Raw genomic sequence first — 21,535 nt, forward strand, 5'->3', positions numbered from 1 at the left:
ATTTTATGAATAAATAAGAATTTTGAATCCATCTATTTTTATTCAACTTTCGTAACAGGCTCATTACCTCAATATAACTGTAACATTACAAATATAGCTACTATTATATTGCATTAATATAACAGCTATCATATTTGTTATATTACAGTTACATTAATTGTTATGTAATGGTTAGATAACACGTTATATAACATGTTATATTGCTGAGTCGGAAAAAGTAACTTACATGTAAATTACATGTAACATTTTGGTAATATAACCTGTTATATTTGGTTACATTGCCATTACATTGCTGCTATATTACTTGGTTCACTGGGTGCGCAGCTGCACAGCATGTCGTCTGCTCATTCCGTTTCTTTTTTGAATTCCTGGCGTCTCATGCACGCTAAAAATAGAAATAATGAAAAAAAATCGGAAATTGTTAAAATCGGAAATGGTATTTTAAGGTAAAAAATAAAATTATATAAATAAAAACATATTAAACATTTGTGTAATTAACAACTACAAAGTATACTATTTTCGTATTTTATGAATAAAAGTTGGTTCTTGGTTGAAGAAAGAGGTTAGGATACCATTTCCTGTTGAAAAATCTGCTCCATGGGATGCCAGACACCGAAAAATAGAAACGAAAAAGATACGCATTTTTTTAAATTTAAATTTATTAAAAATTTTTATTTACTTTATAAATATTCTGCAATAATAATGTGTCAATAATGTACGTATTATAATCGCATTGTTTGAGTACGTAATTCCATATGATGAAATCTGAAATTTATTTGATATTACCCAAGGAGAACAGAAAAGTCAAAATAATGTCAATTTGACGTCATATTGACTACATTTATGTCATTTTTTGGTCAATATTTAGTCATCAATATGACATCAAATTGACATCATTTTGACCTTCCTTGGGTTAATAGTGCAAAAATGCAGACAGTTACAACAAATGCTACAAACATATCTTGGCAATCTAAAAAGAATTATGAGCAAATTAACAAGATGTACTACCTTTATCTTATACTAAAAAGAAAAGAAGAACTTGCTAAACAAAGGTTATTTACAATCATAACGTAGAGTACGTAAATACAAGATTTACATTTACTGCACACTACGCATGAGTGTGTAGCGACTTATAAATAAATTCACCAGATCTTTGAAAAAGTAATGTTTATTCATTGAAAGTATAAAGCGAAAGAACAAAAAGAATTAATATGTAACAAATAAATGAATGAATGTGTTGTTATGGAAATATTGATTTTTCTTAAAAACATTATGTATATTAATGAATTGAAGTTATTACAAATGTATAAAGATGTAAAAAAGTGTAAAAGTGCAGTGAAAAGTGTAAGGTGTAATAAAAGTGTAGAGTGTAAATGAAAGGTGTGGATGATGAATGCTACCGTACTCCCCCCCAAGTGACGATATTCGTTGCGAAATGGACTTTCTTCTTCTTTGGTGGGTAGGTGCGTACAGCTTTTCCAACAGTAGAAGAAGAAGAAGGATTTGAAGTAGCAGAAACAGGAGCTGAAGTAGCAGGAACAGGAGCTGAAGTAGCAGGAACAGGAGTTGAAATAGCAGGAACAGGAGTTGAAATAGCAGGAACAGGAGCTGAAGATCTGGTAGAAAGTTCAGTAGAATCTGAAGTTCTAGGAATGAAGGCTGGCTTGAGACGTTCTGTCGAAATATTGACAACTCTTCCTGAAACATTAACTGCAAATAAATGATCAGAGATACGTTTCTCAATAGGAAAAGGGCCAGAATAAGGAGGTTGTAGTGACTTCCTAACAGTATCTTCTCGAATCCAAACATGAGTACAATCAAAAAGATTCTTGTGAACAAAAGGTGATCTTTTGCAATGATGACTTGTAGGAGATGATCTGATATTCCTCATATGAATCCTGTGTTTTTCAAGAAAGATTTCAGGATCTGCAGGAAAATCTTCTTCAATGAAAAATTCTCCAGGAATACGAAGAGTGGATCCATAAAGAAGTTCTGCAGGTGAAGCTTTTAAATCTTCTTTGAAACACGAACGTAATCCCAAAAGAACTGAAGGTAAAGATTCTACCCAGTTGGTTGTTTCGTGGCACATAATCGCTGCTTTCAAAGTTCTATGCCATCTTTCCAGAATTCCATTTGAAGCAGGATGATAAGCAGAAGTTCTAATCCTTTGACATCCAATTAGGTTTGTTAAAGCTTTGAATAAAGCTGCTTCAAACTGAGGACCTTGATCTGTTGTAATGCTGATAGGAGAACCAAAACGTGCTACCCAATGTGAATAAAATGTTGTAGAAATAGTTTCAGCAGAAATCTCAGAAATAGGAACAGCTTCAGGCCATCTGGAAAAACGATCAATCATAGTAAGACAATAACGGTAATTTTGACAAATAGGAAGTGGTCCAACAATGTCTAAATGCACATGCTGAAAGCGTTGATCAGGAATTGCAATCTTAATTGGAGAATTCTTGGTGTGTCTTGAAATCTTCGCACGTTGACATGGAAGACAAGTTCGAGTCCATTCCTTCACATCTTTCTTCAAAGAAGGCCAAATGAATTTCAGTAGTAATTGTTTACATGTCAATCTGCCGCTGGGGTGAGCGAGTCCATGAACAACATCAAAAATTCTCTTGCGTAAGAGTTTAGGAACATATGGACGAATTAATTCCGAAGAGCAATCACAATAAATAGGTATGGTTGATCCTGAAAGAATAAGTTTCTTCAACAGAAGTGAAGAATTTGAAGAAAGTAAAACTTGAAGTTCTTCATCTTCTTTCTGATAATTAGCAAGTTCTTCTAAAGAAACTATAATAGGCATTGAAATAGATTCAATTCTTGACAGAGCATCAGCAACTGAATTCATTTTTCCAGAAATATAGGTAATATTTGTAGAGAATTGAGCAATAAAGTCCAATTGTCTGATCTGTCTTGGTGACGCTTTATCCAATTTCTGACGGAAAGCAAAAATCAAAGGTTTATGATCAGTTCTGATAAACAGTTGTCTTCCTTCAACAAAATGCCTGAAATGTTTAATAGCCAAATAAATGCTAAGAAGTTCTCTATCATAAGTGCTATAATTTCTTTGAGCTTTGTCTAGTTTCTTTGAGAAAAATGCTATTGGTTTGATATCGTCATCAATAGACTGTTCAAGTGATGCACCAACAGCAAAGTCAGAAGCATCACAAGTTAAAATAAGAGGAGCATGAGGAGCAGGATGAGAAAGGGTAGTAACTTGTAAAAGTTCTTCTTTACATGACTCGAAAGCAAATTCCGCTTCTTTAGTCCAAGAAATAATTCTTCTATCCCTCTTGCGACTGTCCTTTAAATATTCTGTTAACAGAGCTTGATGATTTGCAGCATCCTTGAGACAGCGACGATAATAATTGATAATTCCTAAGAATCTGCGTAATTCATGAAGTGTCTTAGGTTTAGGATAATCAATAATTGATTTCACTTTTTCGGATGTAGGTTTAACTCCTTGGTTAGAAACTAAGTAACCAAGAAAAGAAATTTCGCTTTGACCGAAAAGACATTTAGCGACATTGATTGTCATTCCAGCTTGTTGAAGACGATGAAAAATAATGCGTAGGTGAGCAAAATGTTCTTTCTCATCTTTAGAAGCAATAAGAATGTCATCAAGATAACAAAAGGCAAAACTCAAATCATTAAGTAAAGAGTTCATGAGCCGTTGAAAAGTTTGGGCTGCGTTTCGTAAACCGAAAAGCATTACGACAAATTCAAAAAGCCCAAATGGAGTAGTGACAGCTGTTTTGTGAATATCTTCTTTAGCGACGGGTACTTGATAGTACGCTTTAACTAAGTCGATTTTAGAAAAGATATTCTTACCAAAAAGTGAAGAAGAAAAATCTTGAATATGAGGTAAGGGATAACGATCCGGGATAGTCACTGAATTGAGTGCACGATAATCACCACACAGTCTCCAAGAATTTTGTTCCTTTTTAGGTACCATATGTAGAGGGGCTGCCCAGGAGCTGCTTGAAGGTCTGCAAATTCCTTGCTCCATCATAGACTTGAATTCTTCCTTGGCACATTTAAGTTTCTCAGGAGTAAGTCTTCTGGGAGTCGAAAATTTAGGAGAACCTTCCGTAACGATATGATGTTCAACACCATGTGTTTTTACCGAGGAAATCGGAGAAAAACGGGTGAGTTCTGGAAATTCGGTTAAAAATTTGTGGTACACAGAATCAGGAGATGTGGTAAAAATTGACAAATGTGCAACTTCTTGAATTTTTCCAGTATTCGTAAGACCGGTAACATTATCAATCAATTTCTTGTTTTTAATGTCAATTAGGAGATTAAAATGACAAAGGAAATCGGCGCCTAAAATAGGACGTTGAATATCCGCGACACAAAATTTCCATTTGAATTCTCTCCTTAAACCGAGGTTCAAAATTAAAGTTTTAGAACCGTAAGTATTAATTTGAGTACCATTTGCGGCAAAAAGTTTTAAATTAGTATGCCACGGCTTCAATAAAACCTTTTTAGGTAACAACGATATATCAGCGCCCGTATCGACAAGAAAATTCAAATTTGAATGTCTGTCGAAAATAATGAGGCGATTGTTAGAAACACCGTCGTAAGCAGCCTCAGTCTTAAGCGGCGTTTTTAGTTTTCCTGTGAAGCCAAGAATGTTTTGGACATAGAACAAGGTAAAGTACATCGTTTAGCCTTATCACCAAACTTCTTATGGTAAAAACAAATTGATGTATCTTTAATATCTTTATTTGATTTGTCTTTCTTACGCGATAACGATCTAAATCTTCTATTCTCTCTAGACCGGCTTTTGGAACGATCTCGACGACGAGAAACTTCTAGAGCTTCGATTCTTCGTAGCAAATCCGCGAAATCCGAAGATTTATTACTTGTATTATTGGAAACTTCCGCGACTTGCAAACCGCCGTCCCGATCAGCAATTTTATCGGCTAATTCCGCAAGTTTAACAAGAGGAACATCCTCTACTACGGCTAAAGTCGTTTGAATTCTATGTGGTAAGCGTTGAAGCCAAATCATTTGCAAAACACTATCTGCTAAAGATCCTCCAGACAAATGACGAATTTCTCGAAGTAATTCCGAAGGCTTTTTATCATTAAGTTCAATTCCAGCTAATATTTGTCTCAAACGTTTTTCCTCTGAATCCGTAAAGCGATTTATTAATATTTTCTTTAAATAATTATATTTATCTGTTTTAGGTGGATTTTCAATGACTTCAGATATGTTTACTAAGGCTTGTTCATCAAGATGACGAATGACAGAACTATATTTAATATCATCTGATCGAATTCGATAAACCGTAAACTCACTTTCAATAGAAGCAAACCAGAGTTTAGGTTGTTTATGCCAGAAAGTCGGTAGTTTTAATAAACGAAACTCATTTGAGTGAATTTGTAACATAGGATCACTCACCTGATGTCCAGTTTGAGAAGGTAAAATATTAATATTTTCTGATCCAACCTGATTTGATCCGCTCGCCAAATCCATATCAATCTGTGTATCCGAACAGGGTCTAACTGGTGATCTATCGATTGGCATTTTCCTCTTGTTCCAGGAATCCGATAAAATGATTTGAGAATTTCCGTGAAGGACTAATCCGCCTCTGATGTTTCAAAGATCCGAAGAATGAATCTCTTAAAATCAGAATATCCAGCAATTCTTCCAAGCGATGATAATATTTCGCAGACTTCAAATACGACGATCACTTGGCACTTATTCCGCATCAGCCTTTAAAATGCGTCGGCTTTAATATCACGTCGGCTTTAATATCACGTCGGGGTCACCAAAAATGTAGCGACTTATAAATAAATTCACCAGATCTTTGAAAAAGTAATGTTTATTCATTGAAAGTATAAAGCGAAAGAACAAAAAGAATTAATATGTAACAAATAAATGAATGAATGTGTTGTTATGGAAATATTGATTTTTCTTAAAAACATTATGTATATTAATGAATTGAAGTTATTACAAATGTATAAAGATGTAAAAAAGTGTAAAAGTGCAGTGAAAAGTGTAAGGTGTAATAAAAGTGTAGAGTGTAAATGAAAGGTGTGGATGATGAATGCTACAAGTGTCCATTCCGTTTTTATAATTCCCTTTTTGTCGTTTCCGATTTTTTGCTGTGCATGGGACTGCATCCTTAAGCGGGGAGCACACATATTTGCATAAGCGCATAAGCATAAGCATAAAGCGGGGAGTACACACTTTTGTATAGGCGCATAAGTGTAAGCATAAGAATCTTGATTGGTCTATAAACTTATGCATAAGAAATTCAACCAATCGAATTTCTTATGCATATGCTTATGCTTATGTAAAAGTGTGTGCTCCCCGCTTTATTATGAGAATATAAAAGCAAAAATCGTAATTTTAACCTCGAAATAATAAGAGAACAAAGAAATATGTTCTAATAAATTTTGATCACGTGACTGATTTGCTGCTGCAGCATGCTGCGTATGAAAAGGCACCTTTAGAGCTTACTACACCTATTGTAGATCCGGCCTAAACATAAGATCGGACTATGCATACGGGCCTAAAAGTTATACATATATACAAAGTAATAAATAAAATTAAAATATAAACATAATATATATATATAATTATAAAAATTTTGTTTAATTAAAATAAAAAACTTGTACAATAAATAAAAATATATATAATGTTTAAAAATATTATATCTTAAATTTTTTACTTTAGCTGAAAAAACTATTAAAATTATTATGTTTACACGTTGATAGTAGATTTGAAAATATTCACGTAACAAAAAAAAATAAAACAAAACAATTTTTTTTATTTAAAAAAAACAAAATAATTTGAAAATAAAATTAAAAATATAATTTAATACACTATAAAAACAATATTTTTAAAAATTATAAATTTTGAAAATAATAAATTAAAAAAAAGTTTAAAGAATTTATTTATATAAATTTTATGAAAACAAAATCTTTAAACTATATAAAATATATTATGAATAACATATTTAAATAGCATAATTATACTGTAGCATAAGTTTATTTATTTATATTTTAATATATAAATATGACGACACGTGATAAATTATTATATAGGCTGCGTTCCAAAATTCATTGCTAGAGCACTAGCGGTAAATATTAGAACGCACCCACAGTTTGAGGTTTTTTTTCTGGCACTAGAATTTTGTATCCCTAGTTTTCTTTCACGTTCGATTCATGTCACTTCTGTCGATTTTTAATAATTTTGAGTTCTTTTAATAAATAGGAATAAGTGAAAGAAAGTTTTTGTTTTTTTTCGTTATTACATATGTAATATATATATATTAATTATTGAACATTATGTCCGAGAAGACAAATTTTCGTAAAAAAAAATGGAAAGGGATGCAAACTGTTAAACTAAACAATAATGAATCATGTAAGTATTGAAATTCTGCTTATTCTTTGTATGTTATTATTTTAACATATATACTAATACAAAATAAATAAAGCAAATAAAATTAATTTGATTATTTAATATGAAAAAAAACTTATTATTAATATATAAAAACACATTTAGAGATAGAAATAAAATATTTCAAATTTTTGAATAAATTAATCTTGCAAATATATTTATGTTATATAATATTATTTAGATCAAAACAAAGCAGACCATAGTCCTGAGAAACTCGATATTGGGAGGAATCTAGATATTCCTTACTATGGATGGAGGTTGTTTTTTCCTGACAAAGGTAAGTATGTGATCAATATAGTAAAGAAAACATTTATTACCTTAACTATATATACCTTGTTCTCTTATATATTAATAAATTATTTTATACAGAATATAAATCTAATACTGCTATTACGAAACAAATTGAAGCTATAGAGGCATTTATAGAAAGACATAAAGCATTGTCTTCGTTGTTCACTATGGCAAATTTGGAAGCTGGAATAAATTTTGACATTGACATTTGTGAACTATACAAAGATAGTGAATTTATGGAACAGTGGCCAAATTTTAAACATGATATTCATGAAAATCCAACAAACACGTTAAATTCTATGAAACTTGGTATTCATCAGGTATTTTAATTTTTTATTTTATTAAATAAATATTAATATTTTTATTTTACTTTTAATAATTTAAATAATTAATAAATAAGTTATATATTGCAAGAAATATATAAAATTTAATTCTATATTTTTATTAATATATATACATACATACATATATATATATATATTAATTTTTTTGTTTTCAAAGCTTCGAGTTTTGTTATAAACAAAATTCTTGATTACTTGTAATTTCTTATCAATTTCTTGTGAATTTTAGAAAATTTTAGAAACAGTGCCAGAAGAAAATTTACAATATGTTCTGAATTCTATTAGCAGTTTACCGACAGTCAAATTAAGTATATTAAATTATGAACCAATTATATGTTTGCGAGACCTTAAGTTAAATTATTATGGTATGTATATAAGCTTTTATATCTTTTATTAGAAACTATATCTAATAATTATATATATTTATTAAGCTTCTATTTTCACAGCATAAAAATTGTTATTTTAAAAATCTTTTGTTATTTTGGAAATCTTTTTAGAGCGATTGATATCTACTAGAGGCTGTGTAATAAGAGTCAGCAGAATAAAACATCTCATACAATGGATGGTATTCGCCTGTTCCACATGTCATTTAGAAAAATTAGTCAAACAGTCTCAGGAAATTTACACATTGCCAAAAAAATGTGATTTTTGTGGCGTATCAAAGTTTTATCCGATCTTGGATTCACCTTTTGTGAAAAGCATTTTATTCCAGATAATCAGGATACAAGAACCATTGAATGATGAGCAGGTAGTATTTTGCTATTTACAATAAAATTAAATGATATAATTAATTTTTTTAAATTATTTTTATTATTTTTTGAGATTTTAACTATAAGTACAAGCAAATATATTTCAGTTTTATTTTTATAACAATTATATATTATAAATTTTAAATAGTTTTAAAAATCAATAATACAGATAATTGTATTTTAAATGCATGGTAATAACATTGTATATGACAATGTCTTAATATACTTTGAAGTATGTATATAAAATTTGATTATAAAAATGTGTTAATGTTTTGCAGGAAACTAAAGGTAAAGTGCCAAAAATACTCGATGTGGAACTTTTAGATAATTTAGTTAATCTTTGTATGCCTGGTGATGATATCACACTTACAGGCATTGTTAAGGTAATTTTCACGAGTTATAATTTTAGAATATATACAGGATGGTTTAAAAGTCCGGCAACGGTAAATTATCTTCGAAAATAGTAATCCTATGAAAAAATGTTAGGGTCAAATTTAGAGATCATTTTAAGATTAATTTTATTTTTTTAAATGGAACCCTCTATTTTTCATTGCACATTCTTGTAGCTTATCTCGAGAGCTTCCCAAAACATTATAATAAAACATTTTTCTATTAAGTACTTTTTGAGTTATAAAATTTGAAGTTAACCATTTTTTTTACATAAAATGCTTTTAAAAAAGTATGTTGCAAATTGCATACATCTTTTTTAAAGCAACTATGTTTTCTTTACACTAATTGATTGGTTTTATTATTCTGTGCATAAAAATATTAAGGTATAATTACCAAAAACTGAATATTTTACAAAATTACATTTTATGTCAAAAACTTTAAACTTTTATGATACAAAAAGTATTTAATGAAAAAATGTTTTAATAGTGTTTTGGAAAGCTCTCGAGATAAGCTAGAGAAGAATATGCAATAAAAAATGGATTTCATTTAAAAAAATTAAGTTGACTTTGAAATGACCTCTAAATTTAACCCTTGGGTCAAAGTCAAGATCACCATTAAGTACCTTATTTTTTCAAGAGTCCTACAACTTTTATATTTAACATTTTTTCATAAGAACCATTATTTTTGGAGATAATTGACCGTTGCCGAACTTTTAAACCACCCAGTATATTACATCCATAAAATTTTTTTCTATGAAACAAATTCTGAAATAATGCTTCTATCTCATTATTATTAATAGAATTTAAAGACTCATTAGTATATGAAAAAAATATATTTGCTCAAATTTTTAACTATATTTGTTTATACATATAATGCTAAAGAAAAATAAACATTCTGCAAAATTTTAGGTACAAGGAGTCGACGATGCAACTAAAATACAAGCTGGAACTCCATTTTCATTATATATGAAAGCAATAACAATTATCAATAACAAACGTAAATGTCAAAATAAGAGTTCTATGAGTAATGAAATTTCTTTAAAAGATTATTTAACTATACAGGTATTTTTTCTTTCTTGTCAAGTATAAAATGGAATCAAGATTTCTGGGTCCTCGCCGCGATCATGTTGGATTGTGACGTCAGAAGAGAGAAAATAGGCTAAAAATTCTTAGATGTAATTTCGAAATAAAAAGATATTTCGGTGAAACAACACTTTGGATGGCTTTAGCACATTTTTAAAAATCTCGAAAACTATCTCTGATGTCACAATTCCAACATGATCGGCGAGGAGCTAGAAGCTTTAAACAAATTTAAAATTGAAATAAAATTTATTACAAAATTTTTTTGATGGTGTAATTTTAGTGTTTTTTGTGTTTCTTTTGTTATATGTAGAATCTATATAAAGAACCAAATCTTTTTGCATTATTGGTACATTCGTTATGCCCCAGTATATATGGTCATGAAATAGTCAAAGCTGGATTAATATTGAGTTTATTTGGAGGAAACGTAAAACGCGCCCAATTACGAGATGATATACATATTTTGTTAATCGGAGATCCTGGTCTTGGCAAATCGCAGATGTTGCAAGCATGTGCTCGAATATCTACGAAAGGTATATGAGATACGTATCTTTAATAGTAATAATAATAATAATAAAATAATAATAATTACACAATATATATCTATATGTATATCGGCTATAGAGCCTATCGCGATGTTTTCTACGTCAACGAAAATTAATTTTTCGTTGATTAGGAATAGTATCCTTGGTTTGGATCTCTAATTCTTGTGTTTTCCTTTAACACCCCCTGTAAAGCTATAAGCGAAAAAAATATCGGTCCGAAAGTCGGCTGACTCGGGAATCGAACCCAAGACCTTTCGCTTGCCAGGCGACTGCTCGCTCTTCCAACTGAGCTTGGCTGTAAATACGGCGTTATTCAGTTACAAAGGCTGAGAGAAGTATCGTTTCGTAAGTGTCTGAATAGCTCAATTGGAAGAGCAGTCGGTCGGCAAGCGAAAGGTCTCGGATTCGATTCCCGAGTCAGCCGACTTTTGGATCAATATTTTTCTCGCCTATAGCTTTACAGGGAGGTGTTAAAGGGGTAACACAAGAATTAGAGATCTAAACTAAGGATACTATTCCTAATCAACGAAAAATTAATTTTCGTTGACGCAGAAGACATCACAGTAAGCTCTACAGCCGATATACATATAAATATATATTGTGTATTTAAAATAAGTTATAAATTAAAAGGCCAACTTAACGAGCTGATTAATTAGGTGTTAACAATTTATTCTAAGTCATGAAAATAATACAAATGATAATTAGTAAACGTTTCGACTATACGACAGTCTTTATCAATACAAGTATCGCTTTGCTAACATATCCATAAATCAAATAATTTGGAAAGACCGAACTTATATCATACATGTAAAATATATAGATTTATAATATGAAAAACGCAGTATAACACATTATAATTGTTGGCTTGAATTACGGCTGATCGTTCAAATTAGTCGTTAAAGAGCTTTTAGTTTGCATGCCGGAGGATCAGGTCTCATATTTAGTTGAAAAATTTAATGATTATCACGATAAACTAAAATTTACAATAGAACGAGAGGACAACCGTTGCATAAGTTTTTTGGACATTTCACTCAAAATTATAAATAACATAATTCACATTGATTGGTTTCAGAAAAAAACATTTTCGGGTAGAACACTTTCATATTATTCAAATCATTTTATGTGTCATAAAAAAAGTGTCATATATAATCTAGTAGACCAATCAATACTATTATCACATCCTATTTTTCATAGTAAAAATTTACATTAATCATAGAGATTTTATTAAGTAATGGTTATCCTCTCGATCTCATTTTCTCAGAAATTAATAGAAGACTGAAGTTCCTCATAGTTAATAGATTAAACACCGAAATGGCTCATAATACGAATAATAATGACATAAATAATGACAACAATAAAAAATTTATAGCGATATCATACATTGAAAAAATCTCGGAGTTAGTAGCATCAGAGTTAAAGAAATCTAACATAATAGTAGGATACAGAAGTTTGAAAAAATTAAATAGAGTCATAAAAACACAAAAAGACAGAGATAATCGTCAGAATAATTCGGGTGTCATATGTAAAATATCGCGCAATAATTGTGATGCAACATATGTAGGGCAAACTAAAAGACAATTAGGCACAAGAGTAAATGAACATAAAAATAATATCAGATTGGATCCTGCAAGACACTCGGTGGTTTCTGATCATATTTTAAAGTTTACACATACTTTTAATTGGAATAATACAAAAATCTTGGATCACGAAAGGAATTATTATAAAAGGTTGATATTGGAAATGATATGCATTAAAGAAGAAAAAACAGTATCAACTTAAAAAAGGAAAATTGTCTATGTCATCTTAGCATGACGGTATATATACAGCGTCCTGACATTGTAATTTACATATATTGAGTTTGCTTCTTACAAAGTATACATTGTTTATAATGTTTTTCAACAAGAAATATTTTAAAGAATTTTTATCGTCTCGACATAGATGTAAGTGATCACTATCTATTTAAAAATCAAATATCCAATATTCAGGCTAACACATTAATTATTTCAGTTTATTACATATCATTATTACATTATGGATTACAAAATTAGACATTTATTTAAAAAGAACTACAGAAATCTGATGTTCGGGGTTAGGCTCTTTAACGACTAATTCGAACGATCAGCCGTTATTCAAGCCAACAATTATAATGTGTTATACTGCGTTTTTCATATTATAAGTCTATATATTTTACATGTATGATATAAGTTCGGTCTTTCCAAATTATTTGATTTATGGATATGTTAGCAAAGCGATATTTGTATTGATAAAGACTGTCGTACAGTCGAAACGTTTACTAATTATCATTTGTATTATTTTTATGACTTAGAATAAATTGTTAACACCTAATTAATCAGCTCGTTAAGTTGGTATTTAATTTATAACTTATTTTAATTTTACACGAGCCGAATTTTATTTCTCATTATATATATTGTGTATTTATTTGGAGAGTTGAATTATATATTCCTAATATTAATAATAATATAATTATGTAATAATTATATTATTTAATAAGAACGTAGATACTCATTATTATATATATTATTAGATAATTATATTATTATATATATTATATATATTAAAATACATGTTATATATATAAAGTATATAATTAAATATATATTAAAATATATATATATATATATATATATATATATATATATATATATTCAATTTCAATTCTTTATTCGTCCCCTAAGGGATTGAAGGCGCTTTTGAAGGAGCGTTCCTCAACCTTACAAAACTCTTACAATCTTACTTATATCTTATATCTACTCTTATCTCTACTCTTACATCTAATTTACAAATAACTTAATTCTACCTTAACCTACTTATCTACTACTTTAGAGAGAGAAAGAGCCGTCCCTACCTATCGCTTCGCTTCGGCTTCCGATTCCCCATACATTCTCCACCACCTCATTCATACCTCACTCATTCTCCTCCTCATACTTCCTTCCTCCTTTTCCCCTCCCCCCCCCTTTCTTCCGTTCTCCCCTCTTCCCTCCTTTTCTCTATTTCTCTCATCCATCCTTCCCCTTCTCCTCCTTCCTGCAATATTCCCTTCATTCTTTCCCACCAGTTTCCCTTCTCCCCTTCTCCCCCACATTCTCCTATCACATGCTCCCATGTTTCATCTTCTATCCCGCATAACCTACATCTTCTTTTCCCCTCTTCTTCCCAGTATCTCGCCCCTCTCATCTCATTGTTCATTCTGAACCTTACTATCCTTCTCCATCTACTTTCCCCCCATCCCTTTCTCAGGTATTCCGGTAAACCCTCCTCCTTCCATTCCCCATAACATCTATTATATCTCGACTCTCTTATCCTCTCCCATCTTTCCTCCTTTTGCCTTTCCCTGTCTTTCTGTTCCAACCCCTCATATACTTCCTCTCCCCTTCCCCTTTTTTCCTCCATCTCTTTCCCCTCTCTTCCTCTTTCTTCCCAGAATTTCTCCCTCTCGTCCTCCCACATCGTTCTTTCCTTTCCTCCTCTTATCCTCTCTGTCATATCCTCACAACATTTCCTCGCTAAACTTCCTCCCCTTCCTTCCTCCAACTTCCTCTCATACCCTACCGCCCTCCTTCCTGCCCTTATCCTAAATTTGTCTTTTCCTATCTCCTCTCTTACCATATACCCCGGCGTGCACCAGTCTACTCCTAACGTCCACCTAATCCATCGCTCCTGCATTGCCTCCACCTCTCTTCTCTCCTTCCATCCCCATATTTCCGCCCCATATTCCAACACCGTCCCCACCAACCTTTCCATTAGCCATACTCTTTTCATCCAGTCTCCTGCAAACCTTCTCTTTCCCATTCCCCACACCTGTCTTATCACCGCTCCTGCTTTCCTAACTCTGTTCTTTACCTGCGCCTCCTGCCCCCCGTTCCTCTGTAGCTTATACCCTAAATATGTGAATTCTTTCACTTCCTCTAACCTTTTTCCTTTCCATCTCCACTCCACTCTCTTCATTCTTCCTCCTCCCTTTTTAAACCTCATTACCTTTGTCTTATCCACATTCACCTCTATATATATATATATACATATATATATATATATATATATATATATATATATAATATAAAATATATATTATATTATTAAAATAATAATAAATTATATATATTATATAATTTATATATATATTTATATATATTAAAATAATAATAAATTATATTATTATATAATTATATTATTATTATTAATTAATTAATGGGAGTCCTCGATGACAAAGTCAAAAGATTATTCCATACAGTCAATAATTGATAGGAAAATATTGTTTATTCGTAAATCGTTTCAACCCAATTCAGGTCATCTTCATTGTTAGTTACAAAATTCTAGAATAAAAATTTGTAAGATATAAATGTTTTATGAAATATAAACTTTTGAAGGTGTATATATTTGTGGAAATGCAAGTACATCCTCTGGATTAACGGTGACTCTTACAAAAGAAGCTGGATCTAATGATTTTGCTTTAGAACCTGGTGCTCTGGTTTTGGCGGATCAAGGTTGCTGTTGCATCGATGAGTTTGATAAAATGTGTTCTCAGCATCAGGTAAAATAATATAATTTATAAAAAAAAATTTATTTAAGTACTTAATATTAATTTTTATATGCACTGATCAAAAAATTATCGCAACACGCAATTATTGTAATATCAAAATTTCGTATAAATTAAAATAAGCGTATCTCCGCAAAAAATTATCGTATTTGAACAATTTTTTTGTTTTAAAGGGTGAAGTCTCTACTTTAAGAAACTTTTGTTCGATTTTGATTTCATCCTCTCTCCATAGTAGAATCAATATGTGCACTCTCTGTCAGCACCTTTGATCTTTTCGTTCCCAATTATCCGCCATGTTTTTGAGTGACTTAGTAGTGCATCAACGATTAAAGTGCCCCAGTTTTTATTGTATTTAGTTTAAGTTATATTCACTCTTAGTGGAAAGTAAAATATACAAAAAAAGTTTATTCAAATATGCAATATTAAATAATTAATGTAATTGCTGTTATATCGATGTTTCGATGAACTATTTTGAATAACTGTAGGATGGCTATGGGCGCTTGTAACATATTGTTGTATTACCGTCCCTAAGCATCACACTGATCTTGCATCTGATTGGTTCCACCCAAAAACATTATGAATCGACGCAAACCAGAAAAAGAAGTGAAGTGCACATACTGGTTCTACTGTGCTTTTCCCCTCTCGTCACCCTTTTAAAAAGTTTTTTTTTTTTTTTTTTTTTCCAAGAAATTGCCAAATTTGACAAACTACGGGGTAAAATAAATTTTTTTCGCAAATCTTATCCAAATTTTCGTAAAATATGGACTTTATCCTACAAATAAAAAAAAAAGTAAAGTTTATATGATTTTTTTTCACGAAGTTACGGCATATCAAAATTACCCATACATTTTTTCCATTTACTACCAGCATTAGCGATACCCGACGCGCATCAACGATGATTGCACGACAAATTGCTAATGAAGATCTCCCTCAACAAACGTGATGCTCTTAATGAAACAGATATTGATTCGTTTCGCCGCATGTAGCTAGTGATGAGTCGACAGTGAAGCGGGGAGCACATACTCTTGCATAAGTGCATAAGCATATGCATAAGAAATTCGATTGGTTGAATTTCTTATGCATACGTTCATGGACTAATCAAGATTCTTATGTTTACGCTTATACGCCTATGCAAAAGTGTATGCTCCCCGCTTCAAGATTCTCATGTTTACGCTTATGCGTCTATGCAAAAGTGTGTGCTCCCCGCTTGAGTGAGCGTGACAGCTGTGTAGGCTGTATAGTTCGCTCTCTGACTATGTTCCCACCGAGAGTTCGAATCGGGTCAGAGTCGGGTTGTAGTGAGCACTCTTACGGTGGAAATACCAATAACCCTATCTTATAACATTATAGGGTAGGATAATTGGTGTTTCCACCGTAAGAGTGCTCACTATAACCCGACTCTGACCAGAACTCTGACTCAATTCGAACTCTTGGTGGAAACATAGACTACGTTTATACGACCCGATTTAAGCCGGACTTATAACATCGATGTGATAACTACTGACGTTAGATACCGTATAAATGCTCTTTTATGACAAAGTTATTACATTGACCCCAATTACACGGCACCTTTAATCGGGTTTAATAACGTACTCATTGATGTAGTAACTCAAAGTCATTTGGTGAAGAGGCTCAGGGTTACTACATCGTAAAAAGGACGTGTAAACGGTCGCAGTGTAACAATGGCAATAATGTCAATTATAAAAATGAAACATCTTAACTGTCCATTGTTTGCAGAGTTGGTTATACTGTATTGCATATCATAATACAGAAAAGATACGCTATTTCAGCTTGATGGGAATAAGATAAGCCTGATGTGTAAACGCAACTGACCTTAAATAGGAGTTATAATATCATACTAAATCGATATTAGAAGCCGTGTAAACGTAGTCATAGTCATTGGACGGTATTCATAGTCCGATCTTATATTTAAGGTCGTCTTAAGTCTGGTCGGAGGTTGACTTAAGATCGCGTTTAACCAATCAAATGGCTACGTGCCATTTTAAGCTCGGATTTAAGACGATTTTAAATATAAGATCGGACTATGAATACCGGCCGTCACACAGCTTGCTTCCTCGATAGTAGTGCACCATGATTTTACGGCGGCATATTTTCGAAACTTTCGTTTCACGAAGCGCATCAATTTAGGCCGGTATTCATAATCCGATCTTATATTTAAGATCATCTTAAGTCCGAGCTTAAGACGCCACGTAGCCATTTGATTGGTTGAACGGGATCTTAAATCAACTTCTAAATTTATTATATAATTTATATATATATATATATATATATATATAATATTCAAACCAAGGATATATATATATATATATATATATATATAAATTTATATAATATTATATATATTTTATATATATATTGTTCCAGGCATTATTAGAATCAATGGAGCAACAAAGTGTTACTGTGGCAAAATCAGGTATAATAGCTTCCTTTCCTGCACGAACATCAATTCTAGCAGCAGCCAATCCTATCAGGGGACAATATGATAAAAGCAAAACAATGACCGAAAACTTAAATATTAATCAGCCTATTCTCTCGCGATTTGATTTAATTTTTTTATTATTAGATGAACCAGACAAGGTAGGATAAACAAATAAATATCCCCAATTTGAACAAATATTGAACATTGACATTCTCTTTATTTTATGACAGCACTTTGATAGTCTGTTATGCAAACATATTATGATGGTTCATACGAATTCACATACAAATTTCAATCAAGAATCTATAGAGTCATCTACTAACGATTGTTCCCTTAAGTAAGTATAATATAGGATCCCTTTTGTTGTTTGTTAAAAATGACAGTGATTGAGTATTATACTTATTTTTTTCTCATACAATATTCCAGATAATACATCATTTTGACATCGAATGACGTCATTTTTATGTCGAATAACGTCATTAGACATCAAAATGACGTCAATGTATTACTTGGAATATGTGCTGAATTAAAGAAAGAACATCAAAACAATAATATTTTATACTACAGGGTGAGCCATTTTAATCAACACATGTAAATATCTCGTATAGTAAGCAAGATGGAAAAAATGTTTTGGACAAAAGTTTTTTGACTATGAGGGGAACATAAAATGGTGTTATTGATTTGACCTTGTATAATCATTTAAAGGTCACGTGAAGGTCACCTTCAATTTCTTAAACCTGCTATTTTTCATTACATATTCTTATAGCTTATCTAAAGAGCTTTCCAAAATCCTATAATAAATGTTGTTTGATAAAGTACTTTTCAAATTATAAAAGTTTAAAGTTTACAATTTTTTGCATAAAATGTAAAATATCTTGTAAAATGTTCAGTTCAAATCAATGATACCATCTTATGTCCCTCTCATAGTCAAAAAACTTTTGTTTGAGACATATTTTTTCATCTTGCTTACTATACGAGATATTTACGTGCGTTGATTAAAATGACTCACCTTGTATATTCGATTTAATACTACTTTATTTACGAAAAACATGTAAATCTGACTATAATAAAAATTTCAGGAAAAAGTTAATGGTGCCATTATCTACTGAAGTTATACCACAAGCTATTCTTCGAACTTATATTTCCTATGCACGGCAATATGTGAAACCAAAACTGTCAGCTGAAGCTGCAACAATATTACAGAACTATTATTTAAAACTTCGATCAAAAAATAAACAATCTGGAAGCTTACCAATATTTAACAGACAATTAGAAGCTATGATTCGATTAACTGAGGTTTAACATCTTTTATATATTATTTATTTATATATATATATATATATATATATATATATATATATATATATATATTATATACAGGGTATCCCATAATTCACGAACCACCTTTCGTGAGCAGGTAGAACACGTTAAACTGAATAGCCAAGTCTTATACCATTTTGCTAAATTCGCAATAATTATTGAATTATTAACTAAAAAATATCTAAGCGAATAAGCGGGTGGAAAGCGGTAGGCTGGACTCGATGGACATGTCGGATGGCTTATTTGTTATATGTCGCTTAGTATCAAAAGTATCATCTTATTTTTCGGCGCCGCTACATTGCTCGCCGCTCGCTGCATGACATCGTCTCTCGATCAGATAATGCTTTCCACCCGCTTATTTGCTTATATATTTTAGTAATTAACTCAATAATTATTGCGAATTTAGCAAAATGCTATAAGACTTTTCTATTTAGTTTAACGTGCTCTACCTGCCCACGAAAGGTGGTTGGCGAATTATGAGACACCCTATATAAGGTTATGTGCAAAATAATAACACGGTTGAAACAATTAGGGGAATTTGTATATTTGCTTCACCACCGAAAAGTGATTATTAAAGGATTTCCTGATATTCGTCAGTTTGTTCGAAGACCACAAAAGTCAGAATTTAATCCTAGATATACAGTCAAGACAGTTAAACATAATGAAGGAAATATACAAATTCTCCTCATTTTTTCAACCAGTGTTATTATTTTGTATATAATTAAATATTATTAAAATTATATATACAGGGTGAGCCATTTTAATCAACGCACGTAAATATCTCGTATAGTAAGCAAGATGGAGAAAAATGTTTTGAACAAAAGTTTTTTGACTAGGGGGGACATAAAATGGTGTTATTGATTTGACCTTGTATAATCATTTAAAGGTCACGTGAAGGTCACCTTCAATTTGTTCTTAAATGGAACCTGCTATTTTTCATTACATATTCTTATAAAGCGTTTTTTCATGAAGTACTTTTCAAGTTATAAAGATTTAAAGTTTACAATTTTTTGGCATAAAATGTAAAATATCTTATAAAATATTTAGTTTTTGATAATCATACCTTAATACTTTTGTGCATGGAATAATGAAACCAATCAATTGGTGTAAAGAAAACACATAGTTGGTTTAAAAAGGATGTACATAATTTGCAACATATTTTTTTGTAAGCAACTGTGTTTTCTTTACACCAATTAATTGATCTCATTATTCCGTGCAAAAATGTATTGAGGTGTGATTATCGAAAACTGATTATTTTACAAGATATTTTACATTTTATGCCAAAAAATTGTAAACTTCAAACCTTTATAACTTGAAAAGAACTTCATGAAAAAACACTTTATTATAGGATTTTTGAAAGCTATTGAGATAAGCTATAAGAATGTAATGAAAAATAGCAGGTTTAAGAAATTGAAGGTGACCTTTACGTGACCTTTAAATAATTATACAATGTCAAATCAATGACACCATTTTATGTCCCCCCTCATAGTCAAAAAACTTTATTCAAAATATTTTTTCCATTTTGCTTACTATGCGAGATATTTACGTGCGTTGATTAAAATGGTTTACTCTGTATATAAAATATATATATATATATATTATGTGTATATATATATATAAATTATATATTTTATTATATATTATATATAGGCTAGAGCAAAACTAGAATTACGTACTGAAGCAACTGAATCAGATGCATTGGACGTAATAGATATATTACAATATGCAATAACAAACGCATTAGTAGAAGATTATGCAACATCAAACTTAAATTCTAATGATAAATTGACAAATAAAAAAGTAAGTTGTCTGTATGTGATTTACTTACATTTATATAAAATTATTCATACACATAAAATTGTATAATAGTTTACTACACTGTTTACAATTATTTTTTATACAGATTAAAATGTTTATAAAGATGCTTGAAGAAAAAGTAAATATGGATAAAAACCAAACGTTTTCAACAAAAGAATTAAAAGAATTTGCTGTATCCAAGGGGATTTTAATAAATGATTTTGCCGTTTTAATTTCAAAACTTAACGAAGAAGGTATTTTATTAAAAATTAGGAACGATACATATAAATTTATTTATTATACTATGTAATGTATATAATATATCTGTATGTGTAAAAATATATATAATATATAATACATCATTATTAATATATCATATATTTTGGTACTAATGATTTCCCAAAAAAATAATATATGTTTTAGTTTTTATATTCATATTTTTATTACATAAAATAAATTTCCCAAATGTTAGACATAAAAATGTGAAAATGTTTTTTGATTATTGAATTTTTTATTTTAAATAAAAACAACTGTGTGTGTGTGTAGTTATATAAAAGTTCAAAATAGTTTATTTAATATAATAAATTAACTTTAGAAAAGTTT

The 21,535-nt window shown here is 30.6% G+C and overlaps 1 protein-coding gene and 2 long non-coding RNA genes across 7 annotated transcripts; 2 read left to right on the forward strand and 1 right to left on the reverse strand.

Moving 5' to 3' along the window:
• Window positions 1–20: 20 nt before the first annotated feature.
• LOC114934788 (uncharacterized) lies at window positions 21–1,156 on the reverse strand. 2 transcript variants are annotated; one of them, XR_014926182.1, is made up of 3 exons: window positions 1,009–1,128; window positions 573–765; window positions 21–385 (listed from the first exon to the last, which is right to left on the reverse strand). It is a non-coding gene; the product is annotated as an uncharacterized LOC114934788 (long non-coding RNA). The 2 variants fall into 2 exon arrangements; XR_003820347.2 differs by having other exon boundaries at window positions 573–1,156.
• A 2,549-nt stretch (window positions 1,157–3,705) lies between these two features.
• On the forward strand, window positions 3,706–6,048 carry LOC146720158 (uncharacterized). Of its 3 annotated transcripts, none has more exons than XR_014926184.1 (7): window positions 3,706–3,873; window positions 3,958–4,157; window positions 4,252–4,423; window positions 4,501–4,664; window positions 4,791–5,003; window positions 5,205–5,438; window positions 5,561–6,048. It is a non-coding gene; the product is annotated as an uncharacterized LOC146720158 (long non-coding RNA). The 3 variants fall into 3 exon arrangements; XR_014926185.1 differs by having other exon boundaries at window positions 3,707–3,873; window positions 4,307–4,423; XR_014926183.1 differs by having other exon boundaries at window positions 3,958–4,423.
• A 1,111-nt stretch (window positions 6,049–7,159) lies between these two features.
• Window positions 7,160–21,310, forward strand: LOC114934794 (DNA helicase MCM8-like). Of its 2 annotated transcripts, XM_085488996.1 has the most exons (14): window positions 7,160–7,389; window positions 7,607–7,702; window positions 7,795–8,036; window positions 8,287–8,422; window positions 8,555–8,805; window positions 9,085–9,189; window positions 10,105–10,257; window positions 10,589–10,808; window positions 15,206–15,369; window positions 17,761–17,973; window positions 18,046–18,152; window positions 18,895–19,111; window positions 20,786–20,935; window positions 21,039–21,310. In XM_085488996.1, the coding sequence occupies exons 1-14, from the start codon at window positions 7,314–7,316 to the stop codon at window positions 21,240–21,242; spliced, it is 2,334 nt and encodes a 777-aa protein (XP_085345122.1). In that variant the 5' UTR covers window positions 7,160–7,313; the 3' UTR covers window positions 21,243–21,310. The 2 variants fall into 2 exon arrangements, with proteins under 2 accessions (XP_085345122.1, XP_085345123.1); XM_085488997.1 differs by lacking the exons at window positions 18,046–18,152; window positions 20,786–20,935; window positions 21,039–21,310 and having other exon boundaries at window positions 17,761–17,809; window positions 18,895–18,962.
• The last annotated feature ends 225 nt before the right edge of the window (window positions 21,311–21,535 follow it).

Source organism: Nylanderia fulva, unplaced genomic scaffold (genome assembly GCF_048542155.1).
Source record: "Nylanderia fulva isolate GAGA-0341 unplaced genomic scaffold, ASM4854215v1 Scaffold76, whole genome shotgun sequence".
Classification (NCBI taxonomy): Eukaryota; Metazoa; Arthropoda; class Insecta; order Hymenoptera; family Formicidae; genus Nylanderia; species Nylanderia fulva.